General features: G+C 35.3%; 2 protein-coding genes across 3 annotated transcripts in view; both read right to left on the bottom strand.

Annotated features, from left to right (window-relative positions):
• Positions 1 to 592, bottom strand: part of XRN1 (5'-3' exoribonuclease 1) — a 100926-nt gene extending 100334 nt beyond the window's left edge. For both annotated transcript variants that reach the window (XM_082840277.1, XM_082840278.1), the window contains exon 1: positions 483 to 592. In XM_082840277.1, coding sequence (XP_082696403.1) covers positions 483 to 557 — 75 coding nt within the window. In that variant the 5' untranslated portion in view covers positions 558 to 592. The remainder of the gene's footprint in view (positions 1 to 482) is intronic.
• Positions 593 to 1823: 1231 nt separating this feature from the next.
• Positions 1824 to 25437, bottom strand: part of ATR (ATR checkpoint kinase) — a 104476-nt gene continuing 80862 nt past the window's right edge. Inside the window, exons 37-47 of the mRNA XM_082840232.1 lie at positions 19896 to 19993; positions 19071 to 19303; positions 18002 to 18136; positions 16282 to 16482; positions 14781 to 14924; positions 12379 to 12529; positions 9583 to 9739; positions 9315 to 9468; positions 7928 to 8079; positions 3398 to 3503; positions 1824 to 2166 (exon numbers count right to left, since the gene is read on the bottom strand). Of these exons, the coding sequence (XP_082696358.1) occupies positions 1993 to 2166; positions 3398 to 3503; positions 7928 to 8079; positions 9315 to 9468; positions 9583 to 9739; positions 12379 to 12529; positions 14781 to 14924; positions 16282 to 16482; positions 18002 to 18136; positions 19071 to 19303; positions 19896 to 19993 (1705 nt within the window). The 3' untranslated portion in view covers positions 1824 to 1992. The remainder of the gene's footprint in view (positions 2167 to 3397; positions 3504 to 7927; positions 8080 to 9314; positions 9469 to 9582; positions 9740 to 12378; positions 12530 to 14780; positions 14925 to 16281; positions 16483 to 18001; positions 18137 to 19070; positions 19304 to 19895; positions 19994 to 25437) is intronic.

Here is a 25437-nt window from a genome sequence, read left to right as displayed (position 1 = left end):
GGCGGGATGCAGCTCTAGATACGCGAAAGTAAACAAGGGGATTCAACTGCGTTGGCCGATATTATTGTTTGTACGTAGGCCTGTTGCTCTGGCTGGGGATTGGGGGAAGGTCCTAGGAGGACAACCATCCCACCTCCAAAAAGAAAAACGAAACCTGCAGCTCCCTGGGGAGGAAAGGGAAGCACTCCCGAAAGCGCTCCCCCCCGGGACTTGATTGCGAAGTCGCGGCAGGCCCGGCCCGGGCAGAAGCTGTCAGAACAGCCGCATCCCCGCCGCTCTGCCCACAGGAGAGCGACTTGCGTCTTCGCCCCCACTCAGATCACCAGGGTGTCCTCAAACGTTCTGCTCCCCTCCCTTCGCCACTCAGCCAGCTGACGACGAGCAAGAAGGAGGCGGCGGAGACCCCCGGTCCCAGGGTGGAGAAAGGGCCGCCGAGCCCCGGGTCCTCCGCCTTCTGGGCCTCTGACCCCTTGCTTACCCACCTGATGCTCCTTCACCACTTCGCTGAGGCAGGGATACCGCTCCGAGATCCATCGATAAAACTTAGGGACTCCCATTTCGACCGTCAGTACTAACTCAAGTCAGGGCCAAATCGAAACCAAACGCCCCGCCGGGGCCTACGCTGCCGCCTCGGGCCGTCGCTCCGCAGATGACAACACACCGCCCGGCCAACCATAGAGAGCGGCCGCCGGGCCTAGAGCGGCCGGCTTCGAGACTGCATCTCCGGGGCGGGGCTCTAGCCCCGGCCCGAACTCGCTGCCGCGGAGCTGCCTGGTTACATTTAAGAGCGCCAGGCGTTTTTGAACGCGTGTGTGAAATTCAGTTCTGAAAATGTCAGTTGACAGACCTGAGCGCTGTTAAGTGGATTTGGAAGGGGGTGAAAACCTCACGAGACGACTGGAAGAGTCCTGGCTGCTTCCGTTTTATGGGATTACTAATCTCTGTTTTTCAACACAGATTTGGAAAGGTCTGATGATTTATTTGGTTTAGTTTGTTTTGTGAGCGGAAATTTTTTCTTTCAGGATACAACAAAAATTTCTCTTAAAAACGTTCTTTTCCAAATTATTTGCGTAAAATGATTTCCTAACTCCCCTCCACCCAGCTTCCTCTTTAACTCTTAACATTAGGCCTTCGATAGGAAAGTATACGTTTAGTTTTCACATTTATACCTCTTGGGTTATTATATTTTCCCCCATCACACTTCAACTGTACAAAAAGGCAGAATTTTGTAAGGTAAACTTAAGTGAAATTATCTGTTACAAAAAGATTATGTTTTCATTTATTTGTATGTAATAACCTCTTTGCTTTGGAATTATTTTAAATCTTCTGCAATAAAATGTACCCCCAAATTTAACGTTAAAATTTTTTAGATTATAAAACCTCATGAAATTTTAAGTAATGCTGTTTCCCCCAACCACTGGATTCTGCATTCTGGTACACTTAGTATGGCAGCATCTTTAAAATTACAGAATGTTTATATAGTTTTCATATTCATGTTAATTGGCTAATTATTTTTCCCTATCACATTTTCAACAAATACAAAAAGAGTATTACTAAGTGAACTTAATGATGTGCTATTTATGTTTACATCTCTCTTACTAGAAAGTTCCCAGAGGGAAGGGGATCCGTGCTTTGTCTACAGTATTTATTCAATATGATTTTTTGTTCAAATGAATCCTTATGTTAGTACTTAAAATCAACGAAAGTTGTAAAATGAAATTAGGCTGGCTTGTTTCTCGCAAATACATCTTTGTAAGAGCATAAGAACATATGATATTCCATTTCTCCAGTTATACACAGTATATGTTAAGAAAGCAGTTTATTTAACAACATATATTATTTTAAATATTGTTAACAATCAGGGAGAAATATCAGTTACTGTGAGAACATAAACATAAGTTGTACTTTGGAACTGAATAGATACAACCACAGATTAATGATCCAAGTGCATTAATTTTAGATTATTAACATATTCTTTGAAGTAACTCCATTTCACATATATGGGGTCCAACCAAGGTACATCTGGCATAGCAAGTTTTCATCAGTTGCTTCTTGTATAAGGTAATGCACATGTCCTTCAATAGATAACGGCAGTCCTGTCACTCTATTTCGGGTCTTGATTACACCTTGTAGTCTCTGCTCAATGTCAAGAACATGGGTTTTGGCCTAAAAAGAAATTGAAAATCATAAGGACTAGACCCAATGACATGTAGATGTTTATAATTTGGAATTACTGCCTTTCTTTTATCTAACAAATATTAATGCCATTTTACTGATCATTACCCCTTTTGTAAGAGCAAATGCAGACAAAGGAGAGAAGCAATGAAACAAATACAATAACTTGAGATACTGATCTCGAGGCTTGCAATGTTGATCTAACATCAACTGGACATTTTTCAGGACTCTGAAATACAAGGGAATCTCTTCCATGTTAGGAGTCTAGAAAAATAATAGTATAAAAAAATCTACTCTGAAAAGTGTTTAGGACTTAAACATTTGAATATTAGTATTCTAATAACAGCAACAATACTCTAATGCCTAATGTTTAGATTATGTTATATGCAAATGGGAGTTCTAAGTGAGCTACTTGGAATTCTACATATTTTTCTCAATCAAGAAAGCATATCAGAATGCAAAAGTGAGAATGATGTAATTAGAAAAACAATCCTCAAATCTATTCTAACTTATTTAAAATAACTATCTGGAAAATTTGAGGATTCGGCTAATATAGTCAGCTCTCTGCAGCCAATGATTCAACCAACCACGGACTGAAAATATTCAGGGGAAAAAAATTCCATAAAGTTCCAAAAAGGAAAACTTCAACTTGCCATGCACCAGCAACTATTTACATAGCATTTACACTGTATTTGCAACTATTTACATGGTATTTACATTGTACTAGGTATTATAAGTAATCTAGAGATGACTTGAAGTATATGGGACGATATACACAGGTTATATACAAATCCTACAGCATCTTATATACGGGAGTTGAGCATTCCAGGATTTTCGTATCCACAGGGGGGTCCTGGAACCTATCCCCCATGGAAATCAAGGGGCAAGGGACTACTATGTTAGTAAAGAGTTCTACATATTGAAGCTGAGACCTGCTGCTCTATAAATTCAGGCAATTTGTGTTCAAGTTTTTCCCACTCTATATCATAACTGTGATTTGTTTATGGTTAAACAAGCATGTGTTGAACTCTGTTTTTACTATACTAATGATAAGAATGTTAACATTAGTAATGACAATAAAGAAAACTTATGGCCTTGTCATACTAGATAGAGAACTAAATTTCAGAGTATTCAATGGTCAGTCACTGACAGTATTTAGAATTAGTTCCCATTTGTAGAGATATACAATATCGGTTCATATCAAGCTACACCTTCTACTAACCTTTTCGTTGACAACTTCCCCTGTTTCATTCAGTGGTGCTTTGGAATGCCCTTTCACTGGTTTACTCCATTCCACAAGAGGATCATGTAGAAAAGTCTTTAAGACACTAAAATGGAAACAAATATTATGGTAATAATACAATGTTATCTTTGTAAAAAGAACTCTCATTAAAGTCAACACTTAGGTGAAGGATAACTACTGAAGGATGAGAAGCTAATGGTAATACTCTTACAAAACACATTACTACCGTTTCAGAAAATGCTATGCTTCCTCCTTCAGAGAACTTGCTTTGCCTACATCTAACTATCCAATGTATTCTACCATAATGCCTGGTAGACAGGTTTTAAATAAAAAAGTGAATAAGTGAGCTTTAAATGTCCTTTCGAAAAACTACTTCCCACAGCTAACATCATATTTAATGGTAAAAGACTGGCTTCTTCACCCCTAAGATTAGGAACAAGACAAGGATGTAGATGTCTCGCCATGGCTATTTGACATTGATCTAGCTAGGGCAATTAGGCAAGAAAAAGAAAAGGCACTGAGATTAGATTAGAAAAAGTAAAACTATCCCTATCTACAGGTGACCTGTTGTTGTAGAGAGAAAATCTTAAGGTATCTGCAAAAATAACTATGACAACTAACAAATGAGTTCATTAAGGTTGCAGGATACAAGATCAATATAAAAATTTAGTTATATTTCTATACACTAGCAATGAACAATCCAAACATGAAATTAAGGAAAAAATTCCATTTAGAAATACTTAGGAACACATTTTTAAAAAGTTAAATACAAGATTTACAAACGAAAAATTATAAAACGTTGAAAGAAATTGAAGAAGACTTAAATAAATGGAAAGATATCCTATGTTCATGGATCAAAAGACTTAAGATGGCAATACTCCCTAAATTGATTTACAGATTCAATGCCATTCCTATCAAAATCCAGGCTGGCCTTTGCAGAAATTGGCAAGATGATCTTAAAATGCATATGGAAATGCAAGAGACTCATAACAGTCAAATAGTCTTGAAAAAGAAAAAAAAGTCAGAGGATTCACACTTCCTGACTTCAAAACATACTACAAAGCTATAGTAATCAGGAGAATGTGCTATTGGCATAAGGTTAGACATACAGATCAATGGAATAAAACTGAGTATCTAGAAATACACCCTTACATGTATGGTCAATTGATTTTCAACAGAAATGTCAAGACAATTAAATAGAGAAAAATAGGGCTTCCCTGGTGGCACAGTGGTTGGGAGTCCGCCTGCCGATGCAGGAGATGCGGGTTCATGCCCCAGTCCAGGAAGATCCCACATGCCGCAGAGCGGCTGGGCCCGTAAGCCATGGCCGCTGAGCCTGCGCGTCCGGAGCCTGTGCTCCACAACGGGAGAGGCCACGACAGTGAGAGGCCCGCGTACCAAAAAAAGAAGAAAAAAAAAAAGAAAAATAATCTCTTCAAAAATGGTGCTGGCAAAAACAGAAATACAGATCAATGGAACAGGGTAGAAAGCCCAGAGATAAACCCACACATATATGGTCACCTTATTTTTGATAAAGGAGGCAAGAATATACAATGGAAAAAAGACAGCCTCTTCAGTAAGTGGTGCTGGGAAAACTGGACAGCTACATGTAAAAGAACAAAATTAGAACAGTCCCTAACACCATACACAAAAATAAACTCAAAATGGGTTAAAGACCTAAATGTAAGGCCAGACACTATCAAACTCTTAGAGGAAAACATAGGCAGAACACTCTATGACATAAATCACAGCAAGATCCTTTCTGACCCACCTCCTAGAGAAATGGAAATAAAAACAAAAATAAACAAATGGGATCTAATGAAACTTAAAAGCTTTTGCACAGCAAAGGAAACCATAAACAAGACAAAAAGACAACCCTCAGAATGGGAGAAAATATTTGCAAACGAAGCAACTGGCCAAGGATTAATCTCCAAAATTTACAAGCAGCTCATGCAGCTCAATATCAAAAAAACAAACAACCCAATCCAAAAATGGGCAGAAGATATAAATATACATTTCTCCAAAGAAGATATACAGATTGCCAACAAACACGTGAAAGAATGCTCAACATCATTAATCGTTAGAGAAATGCAAATCAAAAGTACAATGAGATATCATCTCACACCAGTCAGAATGGCCATCATCAAAAAATCTACAAACGATAAATGCTGGAGAGGGTGTGGAGAAAAGGGAACCCTCTTGCATTGTTGGTGGGAATGTAAACAGATACAGCCACTATGGAGAACAGTATGGAAGTTCCTTATAAAACTAAAAATAGAACTACCATACAACCCAGCAATACCACTACTGGGCATATACCCTGAGAAAACCATAATTCAAAAAGAGTCATGTACCATAATGTTCATTGCAGCAGTATTTACAATAGCCAGGACATGGAAGCAACCTAAGTGTCCATCAACAGATGAATGGATAAAGAAGATGTGGCACATATATACAATGGAATATTATGCAGGCATAAAAAAGAAACAAAATTGAGTTATTTGCAGTGAGGTGGATGGACCTAGAGACTGTCATACAGAGTGAAGTAAGTCAGAAAGGGAAAAACAAATATCGTATGCTAACACATATATATGGAATCTAAAAAAAAAATGTTCTGAAGAAACTAGGGACAGGACAGGAATAAAGATGCAGATGTAGAGAATGGGCTTGAGGATATGGGGAGGGGGGAGGGTAATCTGGGATGAAGTGAGAGCATGGCATGGACATATATGCACTACCAAATGTAAAATAGATAGCTAGTGGGAAGCAGCTGCATAGCACAGGGAGATCAGCTTGGTGCTTTGTGTCCACCTAGAGGGGTGGGATAGGGAGGGTCGGAGGGAGACGCCAGAGGAAGGAGAAATGGGGATAAATGTATATGTATAGCTGATTCACTTTGTTATACAGCAGAAACTAACACACCATTGTAAAGCAATTATACTCCAATAAAGATGTTAAAAAAAACAAATAATCCAATTAAAAAAAACGGGCAAAGGATTTAAATAGACATTCGTCCAAAGAAGTTATGCGAGTGACCAATAAACATGTAAAGATGCTCAACATAACTGGTCATTAGGGAAATGCAAATTAAAACACAATTAGATACAATTTCATACCCATCAAGATGGATAAAATAATATAGATAGACAATAACAAGTTTTGGTAAGGATGTGAAGAAATTGGAACACTTAGACATTGCTAGTGGGACTATAACATATTACATCTGCTTTGGAAAACAGTTTGAAAGTTCCTCAAAATGTTAAGCTTAGAGTTAACATATCCAGAATCCTACTCATAGGTATAACCAAGAGAACTGAAAACATATATCCACATAAAACCTGTACACAGATGTTCACAGCTACACTATTCACAACAGCCAAAACAATCCCAAATGTCCATTAATTGATGAATGGATAAACGAAAGGTGGTATATCCATATAATAGAATATTATTTGACAATAAAAAAGAATGAAGTACTGATACATGCTAGAGCATAGATAAACCTTAAAAACATCATGCTACTGAAAGAAAACAGACACTAAAGGCCAAATGTTGTATAATTCTACTTATATATGAAATATCCAGAATAGGCAAATCTATAGAGACAGAAAGATTCGTGGTTGCTAGGAGATGGTGGGGAGTAGAGTTAGGGAGTGACTGCTAATTTCTTTTGGAGGTGATGAAAATGTTTCATAATTAGATAGCAGTGATGGTCACACAATCTTGTGAATATACTAAAACCACCGTAGTATGTATATTAAAAGACCAGATTTTGGACGTCCCTGGTAATGTAGTGGTTAAGAATCCGCCTGCCAATGCAGGGAACACGGGTTTGAGCCCTGGTCTGGGAAGATCCCACATGCCATGGAGCAACTCAGCCCGTGCACCACAACTACTGAGCCTGTGCTCTAGAGCCTGCGAGCCACAACTACTGAGCCTGCATGCTACAACTACTGAAGCCCGTGTGCCTAGAGCCTGTGCTCCACAACAAAGAGAAGCCACTACAATGAGAAGCCCACGCACTGCAAGGAAGAGTAGCCCCCGCTTGCCGTAACTAGAGAAAGCAGCAATGAAAACCCAATGCAGCCAAAAATAAATTAAGAAAAAAAAAAGACTAAATTTTATGGTATGTAAAATATATCTTAATAAAAGCTATTATTAAAAAACATCCACTTCAGGGCTTCCCTGGTGGCGCAGTGGTTGAGAGTCCGTCTGCCGATGCAGGGGAAGGGTTCGTGCCCCGGTCCGGGAAGATACCACATGCCGCGGAGCGGCTGGGCCCGTGAGCCATGGCAGCTGAGCCTGCGCGTCCGCAGCCTGTGCTCCGCAACAGGAGAGGCCACAACAGTGAGAGGCCCACATACCGAAAAAAAGAAAAAAAAGACCCAAAAAAGCCCCCCAAAAAACATCTACTTCAACCAGTATAAAGTAGCTCTATATAAAGAAAACAACTTAGAAACCAATAATCACATTCAAAGTTACTACTGTTTACAAAATATAGATGATTACCTCATTAAAGGTTCTCTCTGATCTCGCATCAGCCTCATTGTAACTTCACAAGCTCTTCGAAAAAGACCTTCTGTTCCCATAGGACCCATTCCATTAACCATATTATGAGTCATGCGAAATGGAACAATTTCTGGGACCTCAAAGGTTTCTCCCTTAAAACAATGCATTTTATTAAAAAGTAAAGATGCTGGAATTTAAAAATCTTTATGCAAAAAATTAAAAGCTTTTAGGAGAGAGCAAACATACCCTCAAAATATTCGTATGTGCAACTTATGTTAGAGGCCTACATCCTGAAGGAGCCATATGACTCTACCTTTGCTTTTGAGGAGCTGAAACACAACTCCTTGGGTAAGATCTAGAGGATGGATGGATTCATCTTTCACTGAATTACTAAAGTAATTACAGAGAATTATAGAGCAATATTTATGCATTCAATATTTAGCCTTATATTAACTCCCTTAATATCCTTCTTGAATAGTATAAAGTACAAACAAAATACTCTCACAATTTTCTTCTTTTCTTTAAGACTTTCACTTTAAAACAGGACAGGAAAAGAAATAGCCAAGTGTTAGATGCTCACAATCCCTGAGACAGGAAATGTAACATGTAATATAATGAAGTCCAGTTCATTTATTTTCTTCCATTCTCTAACACCTGCCTTTCCTAGGGCTTTTTCATCCCTCCAATCAGTTTCCCTAAATTCCTCTCTTGTATGAATCCCCTATACCAGTGGTTTATCTTTGATTTGTTTTCAGTTGGGTCTGTGACCTTTCTTGGTTTCCTGTGATAGCAGACGGCAACCCATAGAGAACTAAGGATGAAGGAAAAAATGGGTTTAATAATTAGTCTGCCTTTCAGGATCATGACATTGGAAAACTGGAGGGGGCCCTTAAGGAGAGCTAAATGACCTCAATTTACTTCCAGACCCCAGCTGGACCTACACAATCTGAATTTCCTGTGATGTTTCCTAGGTACCTGCATTAAAAAAAAAAAAAAAATTCTTAGATGCTGCTGCCAGGTTTGGAAGCAATCACATTAAACTACTCTGTCTCTCTAAAACTGAGTCTCAGTAAAATGAACTGTTCATATATTATATAAACACCCCATGTTCATATAACCAAGAACCAATAAGTCAGAACTTGGATCTATGCTTTTGGACTTCAAGTTCAGTGCTAGTTTTCCTATATGACTCTTCTGAGTTCTCTCCAACCTAAGTTGCTTTACTGAGGTCTATGGGATCCACTGATCAAAACCAGTCAACAAACTCTCAATGTGACTCAACTGTGACTACAGCTGCTACTAACAAGTATGTCTAGGAAAAACAGTTGTTGTGGAAAGGAAATTAGGAGAAAACATACAATTAACTACAGTAAGTCATATCATATACCTTATTGAAGAGACAGTTGAAATCCACATGTACACATTCACCAGTCAAAGAATCAAAGAGAATGTTTTCACCATGACGGTCTCCAAGGCCCAGGATATAACCAACCATTGACATAACGGCAGTGGAACGGCAGTATGCTGATCTGCTGCTGTACCTAAAGGAAACACAATGCCTATCAAGTATCCTTGTATCATATGGGGCCACATACATCTAAAATATTTTTTAAAAAATCTAACCATAACAATGTATTATATTTTTGGTAACTTACCATGATGTAGGATCAGGGAATGTTCTCAGAAACCACTCATGAAAAACAGGAGGATGCCTGGGCAGGAGAAATTCTTGGAATACTTTGAGTTTTTCAGACAAAGCTGCCGATTTTGGTAGCATACACTGGCGAAGTTCCTTCCCTGTCATATAAACTCCTGCAAGGTAGAGTGATTTCCATTAATCACACAAGCCAAATGAGAAAAGGGGCAATGTATTTTTTTTTGGTGAAAATAGGACAGGAAATATCTACTTTTATTCAAAAGCAAGAATAAATGGAAACATTTCAATTATGCATAGGTAAACTTTCTTCTGATACTATATGGAAATAATAAACACATTATCTTCACTTAATACTCATCTAGAGTGAGGCCTCTTGTTGATGATAATCAGTGCCAAGTAAGACCACACATACCAGAAGATACCACTCAGAATAAATCCAATGTGAATAGTGCCCCTGCATGTAAAAATGCTTACAGCCCTCACTAAATTTACAGTGATCTCTCTGTTAATCAGCAGGCAGTATGGGTCCACACTGAATCATTACTAAGAAACCTACAATGGTGCTCTGAAATAATTTACTCTGTGTGAAGGCTAGCCTATAAGATTCACAGGATATGTGATTTTAAAACTAATCTTGTACAATTCAAATCATAAATGGAAGCAGAAGACATTTTCCTTCTGATGTATTTGTGAGTTCATATTATATGGTTGACATGACTCCAGTCTATAAAGTGCCTTTTAGGCCCACCTTCGTTTGGTGCTTTTGGGACCCAAGGTTCAGCTAAAATTTCCATAGACAAGTTTTGAGATTAGAGATTTTTAGCCTCAAATGTTGCACAGTTCAACTATGTTCATGATAGGATGGAAAATATATATATATTTAAAAAAATCCAATAGCAATAACTAACACTTATATAATATTTCATCTTTAAATAAAATAGTCAATAGCAAGTTCCTTGAAATCAGATTCAAGTGTGCTTGAACTTCAGCTCTACAACATATTAGTAACTTGCATTAAGTTACTTCACTGTCCAAAAATAGTGATAATTAGGCTTGTTAACAATAATAAAAAAATGATATATACAAAATACTTAGCATAATACCCATAATATAGTAATTTATCAATATTACTTAATGCTATGCGTTGATTGTATCCGTCAAAAAAATAACCCTTGTACCTGTGAATGTGACCTTATTTGAAAATAAGGTCTTTGCCCATGTAATCAGGTTAAGACGAGATCATTACGGTGAGCCCTTAATATAGTATGACTGATATTTTTATAAGAGAAAACAGGGACATACAGACTTAGGGAGAATGCTGTGTGATGACAGAGGCAGAGAATGGAGTGAAGCATCTACAGCCAAGGAATGTCAAAGATTGCTGGCAACACCAGAAACTTACAGAAAGGCATAGAAAGGATTCTCCCCTTTGGCCTTGAGAGATATTGTGGCCCTACTGACACAGTTATTTTAGACTCCTTGTCTCCACAACTGTGAGAGAGTAAATTTCTGTTGTTTGTGAACAGTTTGTGGTAATGTGTTATGGCAGTCCTAGGGAACTAATATTTTTTACTTTACTCTAGTAACTTGATATATTTGTTTTTAATGTATTGCATCATAAACATTTTTTTATCATAAACATTTTTAAAACTTTTTATTTTGAAATAATTTTAGTCTTACAAAAAATTGCAAAAAATATACAGATTTCCCATATATTCATCACCCAGATTTTGTCAGTGTTCATCTCTTTCATAACAGAATACAATTACCTAAACCAAGAAATTATTTTTTCATAGTATTATTAACTAACTTTCAGACTTTATTCAACTGTCCCACTATCATCCTTTTTCTGGGTCAGGATCCAATTCAGGATCCCTGACTGCATTCAGTTGTCATGTCTCCTTAATGTCCTCGAATCTGGGAAATTTCTGTTTTTGTCTTCCATTACCATGAAATTTTTAAGGAGTTCTGACCTGTTATATTTTTGTTTCTTCATTGTAAAGTTACTACTTTTTCCCCTTTGTAATTAATAAGTATCTGGTGGAGAGATACTTTGAGACTCTGCAAATAACCTATTTTCCATCATACTTTTGCCAACGAATTTCAGCAGTCATTGCTAATCACTGTCTGCAACAATTATTACTGTGATATTTACTAATTGGCAATTTTCTGTTTTCATTATCTCTTCTACATTAATTCATTGTAATTCTACTCTAAGGAAGAACTTGTTCCTACCTTCCTACTTATTTATTTATTAATTCAAGTATTTGTTTACATAAGTGTAGACTCCTGTCTATTTTATTCCATGGGTTATAATCTAATACTATTATTATTTATTTTGGTGCTCAAGTTATCCCAGGTTTGGCCAGTGGGAGACTCTAACTCTAATCTAACACTTTTGGTTTCATTCTAGCTTTCCCTTTCTTTTTCTTTCTCTTATATGAAAAACTAGCTCTCATTAGCCACAATGTATTTATTTATTTGCTGAAGTCTAGTTTACACAAAAGTAGTTTCAGAATTGCTAACCAGTAACTCCTAGAAAAACACATTTTCATATACATTTTTGTAAGCTACCTCAAATTCTTTTGGGATAAAGATAGAGAAAGAATTAAAACGCAAGGAAGGAAAGAAGAAATCACTTAACTACTTCTGTATGTATCAATAGTACCAAGAAATTTTACTATGGCTTATACCCCCAAAATGTACAATGATAATAACCATTATACCTATATTATATGTTAGCAGCTATTATACCCATATTACATACTTATATAGTAAGAATTAATTTTAGTACCCTTTTCCTTATACAGTTTGGTCAGAATAGGTCTCAAGCCAGCAGTGTTGTTAACCCATTCAATAATCCCACATTCATCATTCAGTGGAATAACTGCATATGTTCTAATATGAAGTTCTCTTCTACGAGACTCAGCATCTTTTCTTAAGCACTATAAAAAAAAAAACACACATAAACTTAAAAGTTAAAAATTTCTAAATGTTATATCAAACCTATCTAAAGATTGCTCATTTCATAGCAAAATAATGTCCATAAAAGCTTATTATGTAGTATAGATGAATAATTCTTCAGAAAGGTAGAGCAGGAAACTACTGGGACAATATCCTTAATTTATTTCCAAATCATTAAAAATGCCTTGGGTAAGTACTTCTTTTAATTATTCAGTACTAATGTGACAACAATACTGGGTTCAAAAATGTTATAGTTATATATTTAACAATGACAAAATACTCTTTAAAAATTGCTTCTAAGATATTACTGAAATAGTAAGTCCTTGGGCGCAGGGAATGCTGTTTAATTTTATCTAAAACAATGCATGAACAGAAAAGTATGAGTCTTATGATATCCCCAAAACATATATCTTATTCTTACAGTTTAATATCATAGCTTCATTTGAAAAATGATCTCCTAGCAGAAGAAAGCTTTACACATCTCATCTGATTAATCCTGAAATATACTAGGTAAGGATAAACAGTATTTTGTTTAATTCTGGAACTGTATGAAATAAACAAACTAAGCACACATCTATAATTGTAACCTGTCAAATTTTAAAGCACAATCACTGACCAAAAATACATTTTAAACTTTAGGAATAGATAGGCTACATAAATGTCAGCCAAATAGTATGGTATGAGAATCACATGTAAAGATCAGTATATGGCCTCCTAGACCAACGTAATGAGACGAGTTTTTCACAATCAGGCTATTTTATTTGACCATGTTAATGTGGGGGAAAGGTAATGAAACAACTTAATTGGTAACAAGGCTGATTAAGATAAATTTATAAATTAAATCCAGGCCACCTGATACTCCCAACTAGAAAAACACTCTGGGAGCTTTGGGAATTAAGTTACCAATTTACCAAACAACATTTTAAATAAAAATATTCTTTCCCTTAATACCTATGAAATGGGTTTTTATTGTGGTATTAATTTTTAAATTACTTTTGGTTAAACTAAGCACAAACCATAATTCTCCTTTTTAAAAAATGAACTCATCTGCTGCTATTTATTTTCTATGTTAAAGGTCCATAACTTTTTCCTGTTAATAAAAGAGGTACCAGTAAAATGCAGGAAGGGGATAGAGAGGCAGAACAAAGAGCTTATAGGAAAACAATAAAGTTTTCACAGTATGGTTTAATTTTTTACCAATGGAAAAACAGATGCTATGCACTTATAAATACCTGGCTAGAGAATAATTCAAAACCCCTAAGACTATGCATTTATAATAACCCTTTGGTGAGATTTCTCATATCATCTCTGAGATAGAAATCAAGCACTTACCAACAGAACTGAAAAAAATACTAATGATCACCTCTAAAAAGTGTGTTGGTAAAAACAGAACCTAACATTTTTTTTTCTGGCATCAAAATATAAAACATAAATAAATCTGATAGAAAAAGTATATTATAGATAATTTAAACATTAAATAGAAAATATTTTCCTTTGTTAATATGTCTTATACATTTTTCTCAATATAACAAAAAGTATCTTATTTTTAAAAAATTAAGTGAAACCAGCAATTCCACTTCAGGGCACATATCCAAAAGATTGAAAGCAGGGACTTGAACAGTTATCTGTACACTTATCTTCATAGCAGCAATATTCACAATAGCCAAAAAGTGGAAGCAACCCACATATCCACTGATGGGTGAATGGATAAACAAAATTGGTATACACATGCAACTGTATATTATCCAACCTTGTAAAGGAAAGAAATTCTGATGTGCTATAACATGGATGAACCTTGAAGACATAATGCTAAGTGAAGAAAGCCAGTAAAATACAAATACTGTATGACTCCACTTATACAAGGTATCTAGAGTAGTCAAATTCATAGAGACAGAAAGTAGAATGGTGGTTACCAGAGCCTGGGGGGAAGGGGAATAGGGAGTTACTGTTTAACAGATATACAGTTTCAGTTTGAGAAGATGAAAAAGTTCTGGAGAGGGATGGTTGCACAACAGTGTGAATGTACTTAATGCCACTGAATTGAACTGAACACTTAAAAATGGTTAAGATGGTAAATTTTATGTTATGTATATTTTATCCCAATAAAACAAATTAAGTGAAAATGAAAAAGGCAGTGTACTTCATTTCCTCTTTTTAAGAGAGATCTATTTGCCCATATCTCATTGATAGTAATTATGGCAATTCTAAAATAAAAGCAAACTATATCCAAACCTTATTAATCAAGGAATTGAATTCCATTAGTCTACAATCCTTTCTCAAGTCATCTTTTGGCTTACACATCATAATGTAGAACTTCCCATCAGATCCTTTTAAAGAGATCTTCTTTGGTTTCTGAAGAGAAGCAAGAATTTCTACCTAAAAGATGATGAGTTATATATAAATAAAGGTCAAAATTCTTTGTTTAAACTTCTATGTGTATTATAAATATTGTGTTACCTAACACAATAAAAAGGAAAATATAATAACCTATATTATGTAGCAAATTTATTATTTTAATAATTTATCTTAATTATGATCTATGAAAAGAATGGTTGGACATAAATAGAGACACATTTTCACCCATTAGAAATGGCTATTGAAGTAAAAGGATTACTCTATCTGGGGCTTCCCTGGTGGCACAGTGGTTTAGAATCCGCCTGCCAATGCAAGGGACACAGGTTCGATCCCTGGCCTGGGAAAATCCCACATGCCATGGAGCAACTAAGCCCGTGCGCCACAACTACTGAGCCTGCGCTCTACAGCCCATGTGCCACAAGTATTGAAGCCCGCGCGCCAAGAGCCCGTGCTCTGCAACAAGAGAAGCCACGACAATGAGAAGCCCGCGCACCTCAACGAAGACCCAACACAGCCAAAAATAAAAACAAACAAATAAATAAATAAATTTATAAAAAAAACCCAGATTACTCTGTCAGCAGTGTAAGTAAATACATACACATTCAAATTTAGGCAGCCTCTTAAAGCAGCCATAATGTTTAAAAGATTTTTGAAACATTTTCTTAGGACTTTTCTGCAGAACCTAAGATGGTTTTTAAATTTCTTTAATGGTAAGAAATGTTTATCAATGGAAAGTAATTTTATTTTTGACAAAAGAAATGCCTCCAAAATCATGTCCAACTAAAGATGTAAGTAAATAAGTTGAATAATATTAAGTTAAAAGCAAAGCATGACTATAAGTAACGAGAATGATTTTATTATGTGGCTTATTAACTGGTCTGAAGCAGTTAAACAAATGTTTTGAGCCACAGAAGTACTGGAATAAATACAGAGTTTTCAAAAGTATTTACTCAGAAGTGCTCTGGTACCATTTCTTTAAGATAGTAACAACAGCAACAAAAAAGAATCAAGCTCTTCCTAGCTGAAATTCACTTCCTCCCAAAATACAAATTACAGACAAAAATTGTATTTCGTTCTCTTTCTGTTCCCCATTTTTAGGACAAAGATGAATATGGAAAAATCAAATTATGGAAAAAATAAAGATTTTAGTCATATTAAAACAATATGAACATCTGAAAAAATCAAAATACTAGGTTGAACATGAGATTTTTATTAATTTTGTCCCATCACTATATAGTTTTACTTTTCTGTATTTCCAATCATTTTTTCTTTGCAAATAAAATCCACTTAGTCTCTGAGAAAAACACTTTTAAACTTAATTTGAAATTTCAACTTAATTTTAAAAGCATAGTTACAGTTATATAAAATTGCAGTTTACCATATCATCAAAGCCTGCAATATAGGCCCAATGCCCAGGAAATGGCTCATGGTTAGCATGGGCACCCGGAACTGATGGAAGAGTGGGTATCATGACTGATTGTAAAGGAATGAGGATTTCACTAAATGTTGCTTCTTCTACCAGCTTTTTAAGCATTTTAAAATGAGTGCTCATGCTCAGCGTGGAACTACTTCCATCCACCTGGGGGGGGAAAATAGTACATTTTAATTTCTCTGTTTACCTTGAATTATAGAATGCTTACTTTTACTCAAAACAAAAATTTCACTTCTATAATAGCTTAATTACAATGGCTCAGCAGTCTGTACTTTTCTAATTTTTAAAAATACATCACCTCATTTAAACCTCTCTGTACTCTTTTACTTATCAATAAATAGTGCCTACATTATACGATGTTAAATGACTAAGGTAGGTAATAGCGGCCTACAATTTGTTATCACACATTACAAATTCCAAAAAGCTCTGTAAATCAAACTTTTTTTTTTTGTACCAAATCTCATTTGGCAGCAAAAAGATATCTGAACGTCTCACTTAGTACAAAGATTAATATGTTTCACTGAAGAAATAGTTATGTATCTGATTACAGGATACTCTACCAGATTACCCCTAGTGATGATACTTAATAAAAAGTATATGTAGTGCATTACCTTTAAAAATCTAAAAATCCTGAATTTCTAAATGTAGTTGGCCACAAAGGTTTCACATAGAGAACTGGAAGTTTGTACAAGTAAAGCACTTAGAAAAGTGCCAGTGTTTAATAAATGTAGGCCATTATCATAACACTATCTTTCATAATGTCAAGAGTGTCAGGGGACAAACAGGATTAATGCAGAGAGCAAAAACAGATTACTCTTTCAAGATGTTTATTGGAAGGGAAGGTGAGAAATAGGGTAGTCTCTACCTTCTCAACTGTAAATAGATGATAGAGTAAATATTTGTAAGGGGAAGTCTAGTTATTTACCTTATAGAGTCTGTCCCTCCTTATAATTACCGCTACCCCCACTTTTACCCTTCCTACACATTCTTCAGGACTTTTTCCCCTCCAATTCCTTGGGTAGAATACTAGTTCATTCCTATAAGCATGTCTATACTCTAGTCATAAACCTACTGAAAAAAGTAGTTATACAGTATATGATAACCATCTGAGTGGCTTCCTATGAGACTGTGAGCACTTCGAGGCAGGAGAACATGTCTTACTCATCTTTGTTTCCCTTAGGCACAGTGCTTGTTCCCTGGTAGACAATGAAATGTTACTGAAAGGATGAAACCCAAAACTCCAGTCTTCTTTCCTATCATGTATGTAGGTTAATGTATATGAGTTTTGAAAGTTCAAAGATATGACAGAAAGCAATCACAGAGAGAACTTTAACTGAGTATTTTATATTCTTATATTTCATATCCTCTATTTAAAAAAACTTCTAATAAATATGGATAATTTACTCTCAGAAGCATTTACATTAAGAAGAACTTTTAGAAATTTAGAGGATATTTGAGAGAGGGACATATGTTAGAAATTTTAAAAACAGCTTTATTAAGGTAAACTGCATGTATTTAAAGTATACAATTTGATAACTTTTGATATATGTGTATACCAACATATATGAGAATTTAAATTTAATTAATCAAATGAAATACAACCAGCTGAAATCATATAGAAGTTTCATCCAACTTGGTCTATAAGTAATAAGATTTATGATAGTACCGATTTATTGCACAATTCTAGAAGCTTATCTGTTAGGCGAGTTGCATCTCCAACAAACTTTTCTAAGGATTTTTTCATATGAATAGCTTTATTTAGGATTTCCTTGCATCTGTTTACACGCATGGGATAAGAAGACTGTCATAAAAAAAAAAGTTAAATGCAATTGTTAAAAGATAACAAAACTTCTGATTGACAAAAATCAACTTAAACAGTATGCATGATGAAAGTTTACAGTGATAGAAATTTCCTGGAAATCAATTTGGCAATACTATCAATAGCCATAAAAATGCTGCTATCCTGCGACCTGATGAATTCCCTTCTTAGGATCTATCTTGAAGGAATAATCAGAAATGAGAATAAATATAGATGTGTCTAGATGTTTTGCAACAGCAAAGAAAGTAAACAACCTTAATGATCAACAGCAGTTAAATAAATTATAGATGGCTAACCATTATAGAATTTTATAAAATTTAAAAAATTGGTTCTTCAATGAATATTTAACATGGGAACATGATTATGGTAACAATTTTAGGTGAAAAATATGAAATTACATATCTATGCAATCCAAATTTAGCGTTAAAATATGCATAGATAATAAACATACAAAAATACATCAAAATATTAATGATATAAACAGTGAATTTTAATTTTTTATATTTCTCTGTATTTTCTAAATTCTCTAAAATATTTATTAATTCAATATATTTACCAATTTGTACATTCCTATTAATAATGCAATAAAATTTTCTAGTATTAATAGTTCTGATACTTTGGATTAAAAAACTTGGAAAAAAAATAGGTTACCGTTTTATACCAAGCACTAACACTTTACTATACTTCATAAAGAAAACACATGATAAATCCTTCAATCTTAAACATACTAGTCACTTCATTTGATACAGTAAATATTTCTAAATTTTATAATGAGACATAGTACTATAGTTTCTTTTTAAAAATACTTAAAATTTATCTTCTTGCTACAAATCTAACATAAGAGAGAAACCCTGGAACTTGTATCTACATATTAGCATTAAGATGGAAAAAGACACTATTGTGATTAATATATCACCTTTGACACAGCTGTCATCATCCACATTGCTTGTTGAGGATAGGCCAGAAACACTTTGGCTATAATTTCCATCAAGACAACAAAAACTTCATCATGAGAATGACAAATTCGGGAGATTAATTGTGAAAAGGCAGTCAAAAATTGATATGGAGCTAAGTGATTTGTGTGCTCTGTGATAACTTTGTTTATCTTAGCTAAATCATTTCTCATTTGTACACGATCAGAGCGGCCAGCTGGAAAAAAAAAAATCAAAGTTAAAAATACCAGTAAAAAAGTATATCAATTTCACAGAAAAAAAATTTTGTTTTAAAAACAGCTTTAAGATATATGTTATTCCCATGTCCAAAGCTAGATCACTTGCCAATTTGTGAAAAGATACTTTTCTCTGTCCAGGTAGGAAAAAATATTTAAGTCCACTGAAAATCTCAAGGCCCGTTTCTTTTTAAAATTTTTTAAACAGACTTTATTTATTTATTTATTTAACATCTTTATTGGAGTATAATTGCTTTACAGCGGTGTGTTAGTTTCTGCTGTATAACAAAGTGAATCGGCTATACATATACATATATTTTCACTAGAAGCAAACAGAACAAGCCACAATCCATTGTAATTTTTAACGTAAATTATTTGGCTTAAACTAATATTTTTCAAAATGTGTTAGGTTTACCAAGGAACGAGCAGGTTTACACTTCCAGGCCCTGCAACTCCAACTACTTTAAAAAGTCTATGCTTAGTCTTTCTCCTCTTTTTTAACATTTCGTTTCTTGCTCTCACATAAATCATAATTCTTCTCAGTTCCTTAAAAATTTTACCAAAAAATTATACCTTTTTCCCATTCATATGCCTTAGCACCAAAATCAAGCCATAGTGATAACATTCGTGGCATTGATTGATATATGAACTGATTTCCATACTGTAAAGACCTGCAATTACATAGAAAATATATTAACATAGTATTCTTTTTTACATTATATGAATTAAATATAAAGACTTAAACTACCACTTGAGAAATATATGGCCTCTGACAAAAATTTTTATAGCATCAGTATTTCTTCCTAGTACACATTATCTTTGACTCCTCTCTCCCCATTTTTTTCTTTCTTCACTCCTCACTAACCTCTATAGTATCAATACACTGACCAAAAATAATTCAAGTTTTGACCTGGTCAAACTCCTGTCAGTACTTCTTTTAAATTGTCCTTAGGATCTGTGCCTTTATTTGTATTCCATGGTCATAAGCCTAGGTCAGGCCCAATCACTCAATTTCTGGGAAATTACAGTAACTTGGTCTCCCTAATTCCACATTTCTTCCCTTCAATAAATTCCAGGCTACCATTTCTGAAATTCTAGCTTTATCATACTCCCTCCGTTTAAAAACAGCAATCACTTACCTTTAGATTAAGACTATATGAATGACTCTGCTCGGGATTCAAATATATACAACCCTTTTTCTTCATAACTTTGCAATCTTAGTCTCTCACTATTCACCACATACATCTTCCATCAAGTTCAATTTCCTCACCATCCTCTCAACAAACCACTCAACCCTGTGTCTCTGCCAAATCTGTGAAAAGTTAGTACAGGCATACCTCGGACATATTGCAGGTTTGGTACTGGACCACTGCGATAAAGCGAATATCACAATAAAGGGAGTCACACGAATTTTTGGGTTTCCCAATGCATATAAAAGTCATGTTTACACTATACTGTAGTCTAATAAGTGTGCAATAGCATATGTCTAAAAAAAGCAATATACACACCTTAATTGTAAAATACTTTATTGTTAAAAAATGCTTATCATCACCTGAGCCTTCAGCGAGTTGTAATCTTGTTGCTGGCGGAGGCTCTTGCCTCGATGTTGATGGCTGCTGACTGATCAGGGTGGGGGCTGCTGAAAGGCTGGGTGGCCGTGGCGATTTCTTAAAATAAGACAACAATGAAGTGTGCTGTGCTGACTGACTCTTCCTTTCATGAACGATTTCTCTGTTGCGTGCAATGCTGTTTCATAGCATTGTACCCATAGGAAAACTTCTTTCAAAATTGCAGTCAATCCTCTCAAACCCTGCCACTGCTTTATCAACTAAGTTTAGGTGAGATTCTAAATCCTTTGTTGTCATTTCAACAGTGTTCATAGCATCTTCACCAAGAGTAGATTCCATCTCAAGAAATCACTTTCTTTGCTCATCCATAAGAAGCAGCTCCTCATTCGTTTTATTGTGTTTTTATCGTGAGATTACAGCAATTTAGTCACATCTTCAGATTCCACTCCTAATTCTAGTTCTCTTGGCTACTTTCACCACATCTGCAGTTCCTTCCTCCACAGTGGTCTTGAACCTCTCAAAGTCATACATGAGGACTGTAATCAACTTCTTGCAAATTCCTGTTAACGTTGATATTTTCACATCTTCCCATGAATCACAAATGTTCTTAATGGCATCTAGAATGGTGAACCCTTTCCAGAAGGTTTTCAATTTACTTTGCTCAGATCCTTCAGAGGAATCACTATTTATGGCAGCTATTACTTGTGGCAGCTATTACAATACGAAATGTATTTCTTTTAAAAAAAATTTACTTTCATTATTTATTTATGATATTTAGGTTAACATTGGTTTATAACGTTATAAAAGTTTCATGTGTACGTTACATTTCTACTTCTATATACCTTATAGCATGCTCACCACCAAAAATTTAGTTCCCATCCATCACCATACAGTTGATCCCCTTTACCCATTTCACTCTCCCCTTCCCCTCTGTAACCACTACTCTGTATCTACCTGTTTTTATTTGGTTTGTTTTGTTCATTTGTTTTGTTTTTGTGTGTCTTTGTTTTTTTATATTCCACATATGAATGAAATCATACGGTGTTTGTCTTTCTCTGTTTGATTTATCTCACTTAGCATAATACCCTCAAAGTCCATCGATGTTGTCACAATGGCAAGATTTCATCTTTTTTTAAGGCTGAGTAGTATTCTATTGTATACGTGTATACACAACTTCTTTGCCCACTCTTCTGTTGATGGGCACTTGGTTGTTTCCATATCCTGGCTATTTTAATAATGCTGCGATAGACATAGGGGTGCACATACCTTTTCAAATTAGTGTTTTCATATTCTTTGGATAAATACCCAGAAGTGGAATAGCTGGATCATATGCTAGTTCTATTCTTAAATTTTTGAGGAATCTCCATACTGTTTCCACAGTGGCTGCACCAATTTACATTCCCACCAACACTGTAGGAGGGTTCCCTTTTCTCTAGATCCTCTAACACTTGTTATTTCTCTTGCCTTTTTGATAACTGTCATTCTAACAGGAGTGAGATGATATCTCATTGTGGTTTTGTTTTACATTTCCCTAATAATTAATGATGTTGAACATCTTTTCATGTGTCTGCTGGCCATCTGAATGTCTTTTTTGGAAAAATGTCTATTCAGCTCCTCTGCCCACTTTTTAATTGGGTTGGTTTTTGTTGTTGTTGTGTAAATTCTCATATATTTTGGATATTAACCCCTTATTGGATATACCATTTGCAAGTATCTTCTCCTTTTTGGTAGGCTGTCTTTTCATTTTGTTGATGGTTTCATTTGTTGTGCAGAAATGTTTTAGTGTGATGTAGTCCCATTTGTTTATTTTTGCTTTGGTTTCCCTTGCCTAAGGAGTCATATCCAGAGGGATATTACTGAGGTGGATGTCAAAGACTGTACTGCCTAGGTTTTCTTCTAGGAGGTTTGTGGTTTCAGGTCTTACATTAAAGTCTTTAATCCATTTTGAGTTGATTTTTGTGTATGGTATGAGATAGTGGTCTAGTCTCATTTTTTTTTTTTTTGCACATGGATGTCCAGTTTCCTAACATCATTTATTGAAGAGACTACCCTTTCTCCATTGTATATTCTTTGCTGCTTTGTTGAATGTTAGTTGTCCATAGAAGCCTGGGTGTTTTGCTGGTCTCTCAGTTATGTTCCACTGATCTATGTATCTATTTTCTGCCAGTACCATGCTATTTTGATTACCACAGCTTGGTAATATAGTTTGAAATCAGGGCATGTGATACCTCCAACTTTGTTCTTTTTTTTTTCTTTTTTTTACGGTACGTGGGCCTCTCACTGTTGTGGCCCCTCCCGTTGTGAAGCACAGGCTCCAGATGCACAGGCTCAGCAGCCATGGCTCACGGGCCCAGCTGCTCCACAGTATGTGGGATCTTCCCGGACCAGGGCATGAACCCGCGTCCCATGCATCGGCAGGCGGACTCTCAGCCACTGTGTCACCAGGGAAGCCCCCTGTTCTTTTTTCTTAGGTTTGCTTTGCCTATTTGGGGTCCTTTGTGGTTCCATATAAGTTTTAGAATTTTTTGTTGGATTTCTGTGAAAAATGTCCTTGGGATTTTGATAGGAATTGCACTGAATCTGTAGGTTGCTTTAGGTATGGGCATTTTAACAATGTTAATTCTTTCAGTCCATGAGCATGGAATATCTTTCCATTTATTTGTGTCTTTTTCAATTTCTTTCAGCAATGTCTTATAGTTTTCAGTGTACAGGTCTTTCACCTCCTTGGTTAAATTCACTGCTATGTATTTTATTCTTATTACTGCAATTGTAAATGGGATTGTTTTATTAATTTCTCTTTCTGCTAGCTCACTGCTAGCATGTATAATAGAAATGCAACAGATTTTTGTATACTGATTTTGTATCCTGGAACTTTACTGTATTTGTTTATTATTTCTAATAGTTTTTTCGTGTATTCTTCAGGCTTTTCTATATAAAAAATCATGTCATCCACAAATAGTGACAATTTTACTTTTTCCTTTACAATTTAGATGGCTTTTATTTCTTTTTCTTGCCTATTTGCTCTGACTACGGCTTCCAATACTATGTTGAATAAGAGTGGTGAGAGGGGGCATCTTTGTCTTGTTCCTGATTTTGAAGGGATAGCTTTCAGTTTTTCATGGTTGACTATGATGTTAGCTGTGGGTTTGACATACATGGCCTTTACTAATTTGTGGTATGTTTCTACTATACCCACTTTATTGACACTTTTTATCAAAAATGGATATTGAATCTTCTCAAATGCTTTTTCTACATCTATTGAGATGATCATATGGTTTTTATCCTTCATTTTGTTAATGTGGTGTACCATGTTGGTTGATTTGTGTATGTTGAATCATCCTTACATCCCTGGAATAAATCCCACTGATCATGGTGTATGATCCTTTTAATGCATGTAGCAGCTGGTTTGCTAATATTTTATTGAGGATTTTGGTATCTATGTTCATCAGAGATATTGGCCTATAATTTTCTTTTTTGTGTGTTGTCTTTGTTTGGTTTTGGTATCAGGGTGATGTTGGCCTCATAAAATGAGTTAGGAAGCGTTCCTTCCTCTTCAATTTTTTGGCAGACTTTGAGCATTAAATCTTCTTTGAATGTTTGGTAGAATGCACTGTGAAGCTGTCTGGTCCTTCTATTTCTTCATGATTCAGTCTTGGAAGGGTGTATGGTTCTAAGAATTTGTCCATTTCTTCTAGGTTGTCCAATTTGTTCATAATATTCTCTTACAATCCTTTGTTTTTCTGTGGTATCCGTTGTTATTTCTCCTCTTTTATTTCTGATTTTATTTATCAGACCCTTCTCTCTTTTTTTCTTGGTGAGTCTAGATACAGGTTTGTAAATTTTGTTTATCTTTTTAGAGATCCAGCTCTTATTTTCACAGATCTTATCTACTGTCTTTCTAGTCTCTATTTCATTTATTTCCACTCTGATTGTTATTATTTCCTTCCTTCTATGGACTTTGGGCATCGTTTGTTCTTCTTTTTCTATTTCCTTTAGGTGTAAGGTTAGATTGTTTGAGATTTTTCTTGTTTCTTGAGGTAGGCCTGTATTGCTATAAAGTTCCCTCTTAGTACTGCTTTTGCTAAATCCCATAGATTTTTTTGGTATGTCATTTTCATTTTCATTTGTCTTCAGGTAATTTTTAATTTCTTCTTTGATTTCTTTGTTGACCCAATAGCTCTCAGTAGCATGCTGTTCAGTCTCCATATACTTGTCAGTTTTCTACCTTTCTTCTTGTAGTTGACTTCTAGTTTCATACCACTGTGATTGGGAAAGATGCTTGATATGATTTCAATCTTTTTAAATTTACTGAGATTTGTTCTTTAGAAAGTTCCACGTGCACTTGAGAAGAATATGTATTCTGCTGCATTTGAATGTAATGTTCTGTACAGATCTATCAAATCCATCTGGTTCTGCTGTTTCCTTGAATTTCTCTCCAGATGATCTATTCACTGACACAAGTGGGATGTTAAAGTCCCCTACCATTACTGTGTTGCTGTTAATTTCCATTTTCTTGGTAATTCCTTCACTTTCAGCCTATGTTTGTC

Source organism: Leucopleurus acutus (assembly GCF_964270905.1).
Source record: "Leucopleurus acutus genome assembly, chromosome: 5".
In the NCBI taxonomy this organism is placed as follows: Eukaryota; Metazoa; Chordata; class Mammalia; order Artiodactyla; family Delphinidae; genus Leucopleurus; species Leucopleurus acutus.
This window is presented reverse-complemented; position numbering and strand designations above follow the sequence as displayed.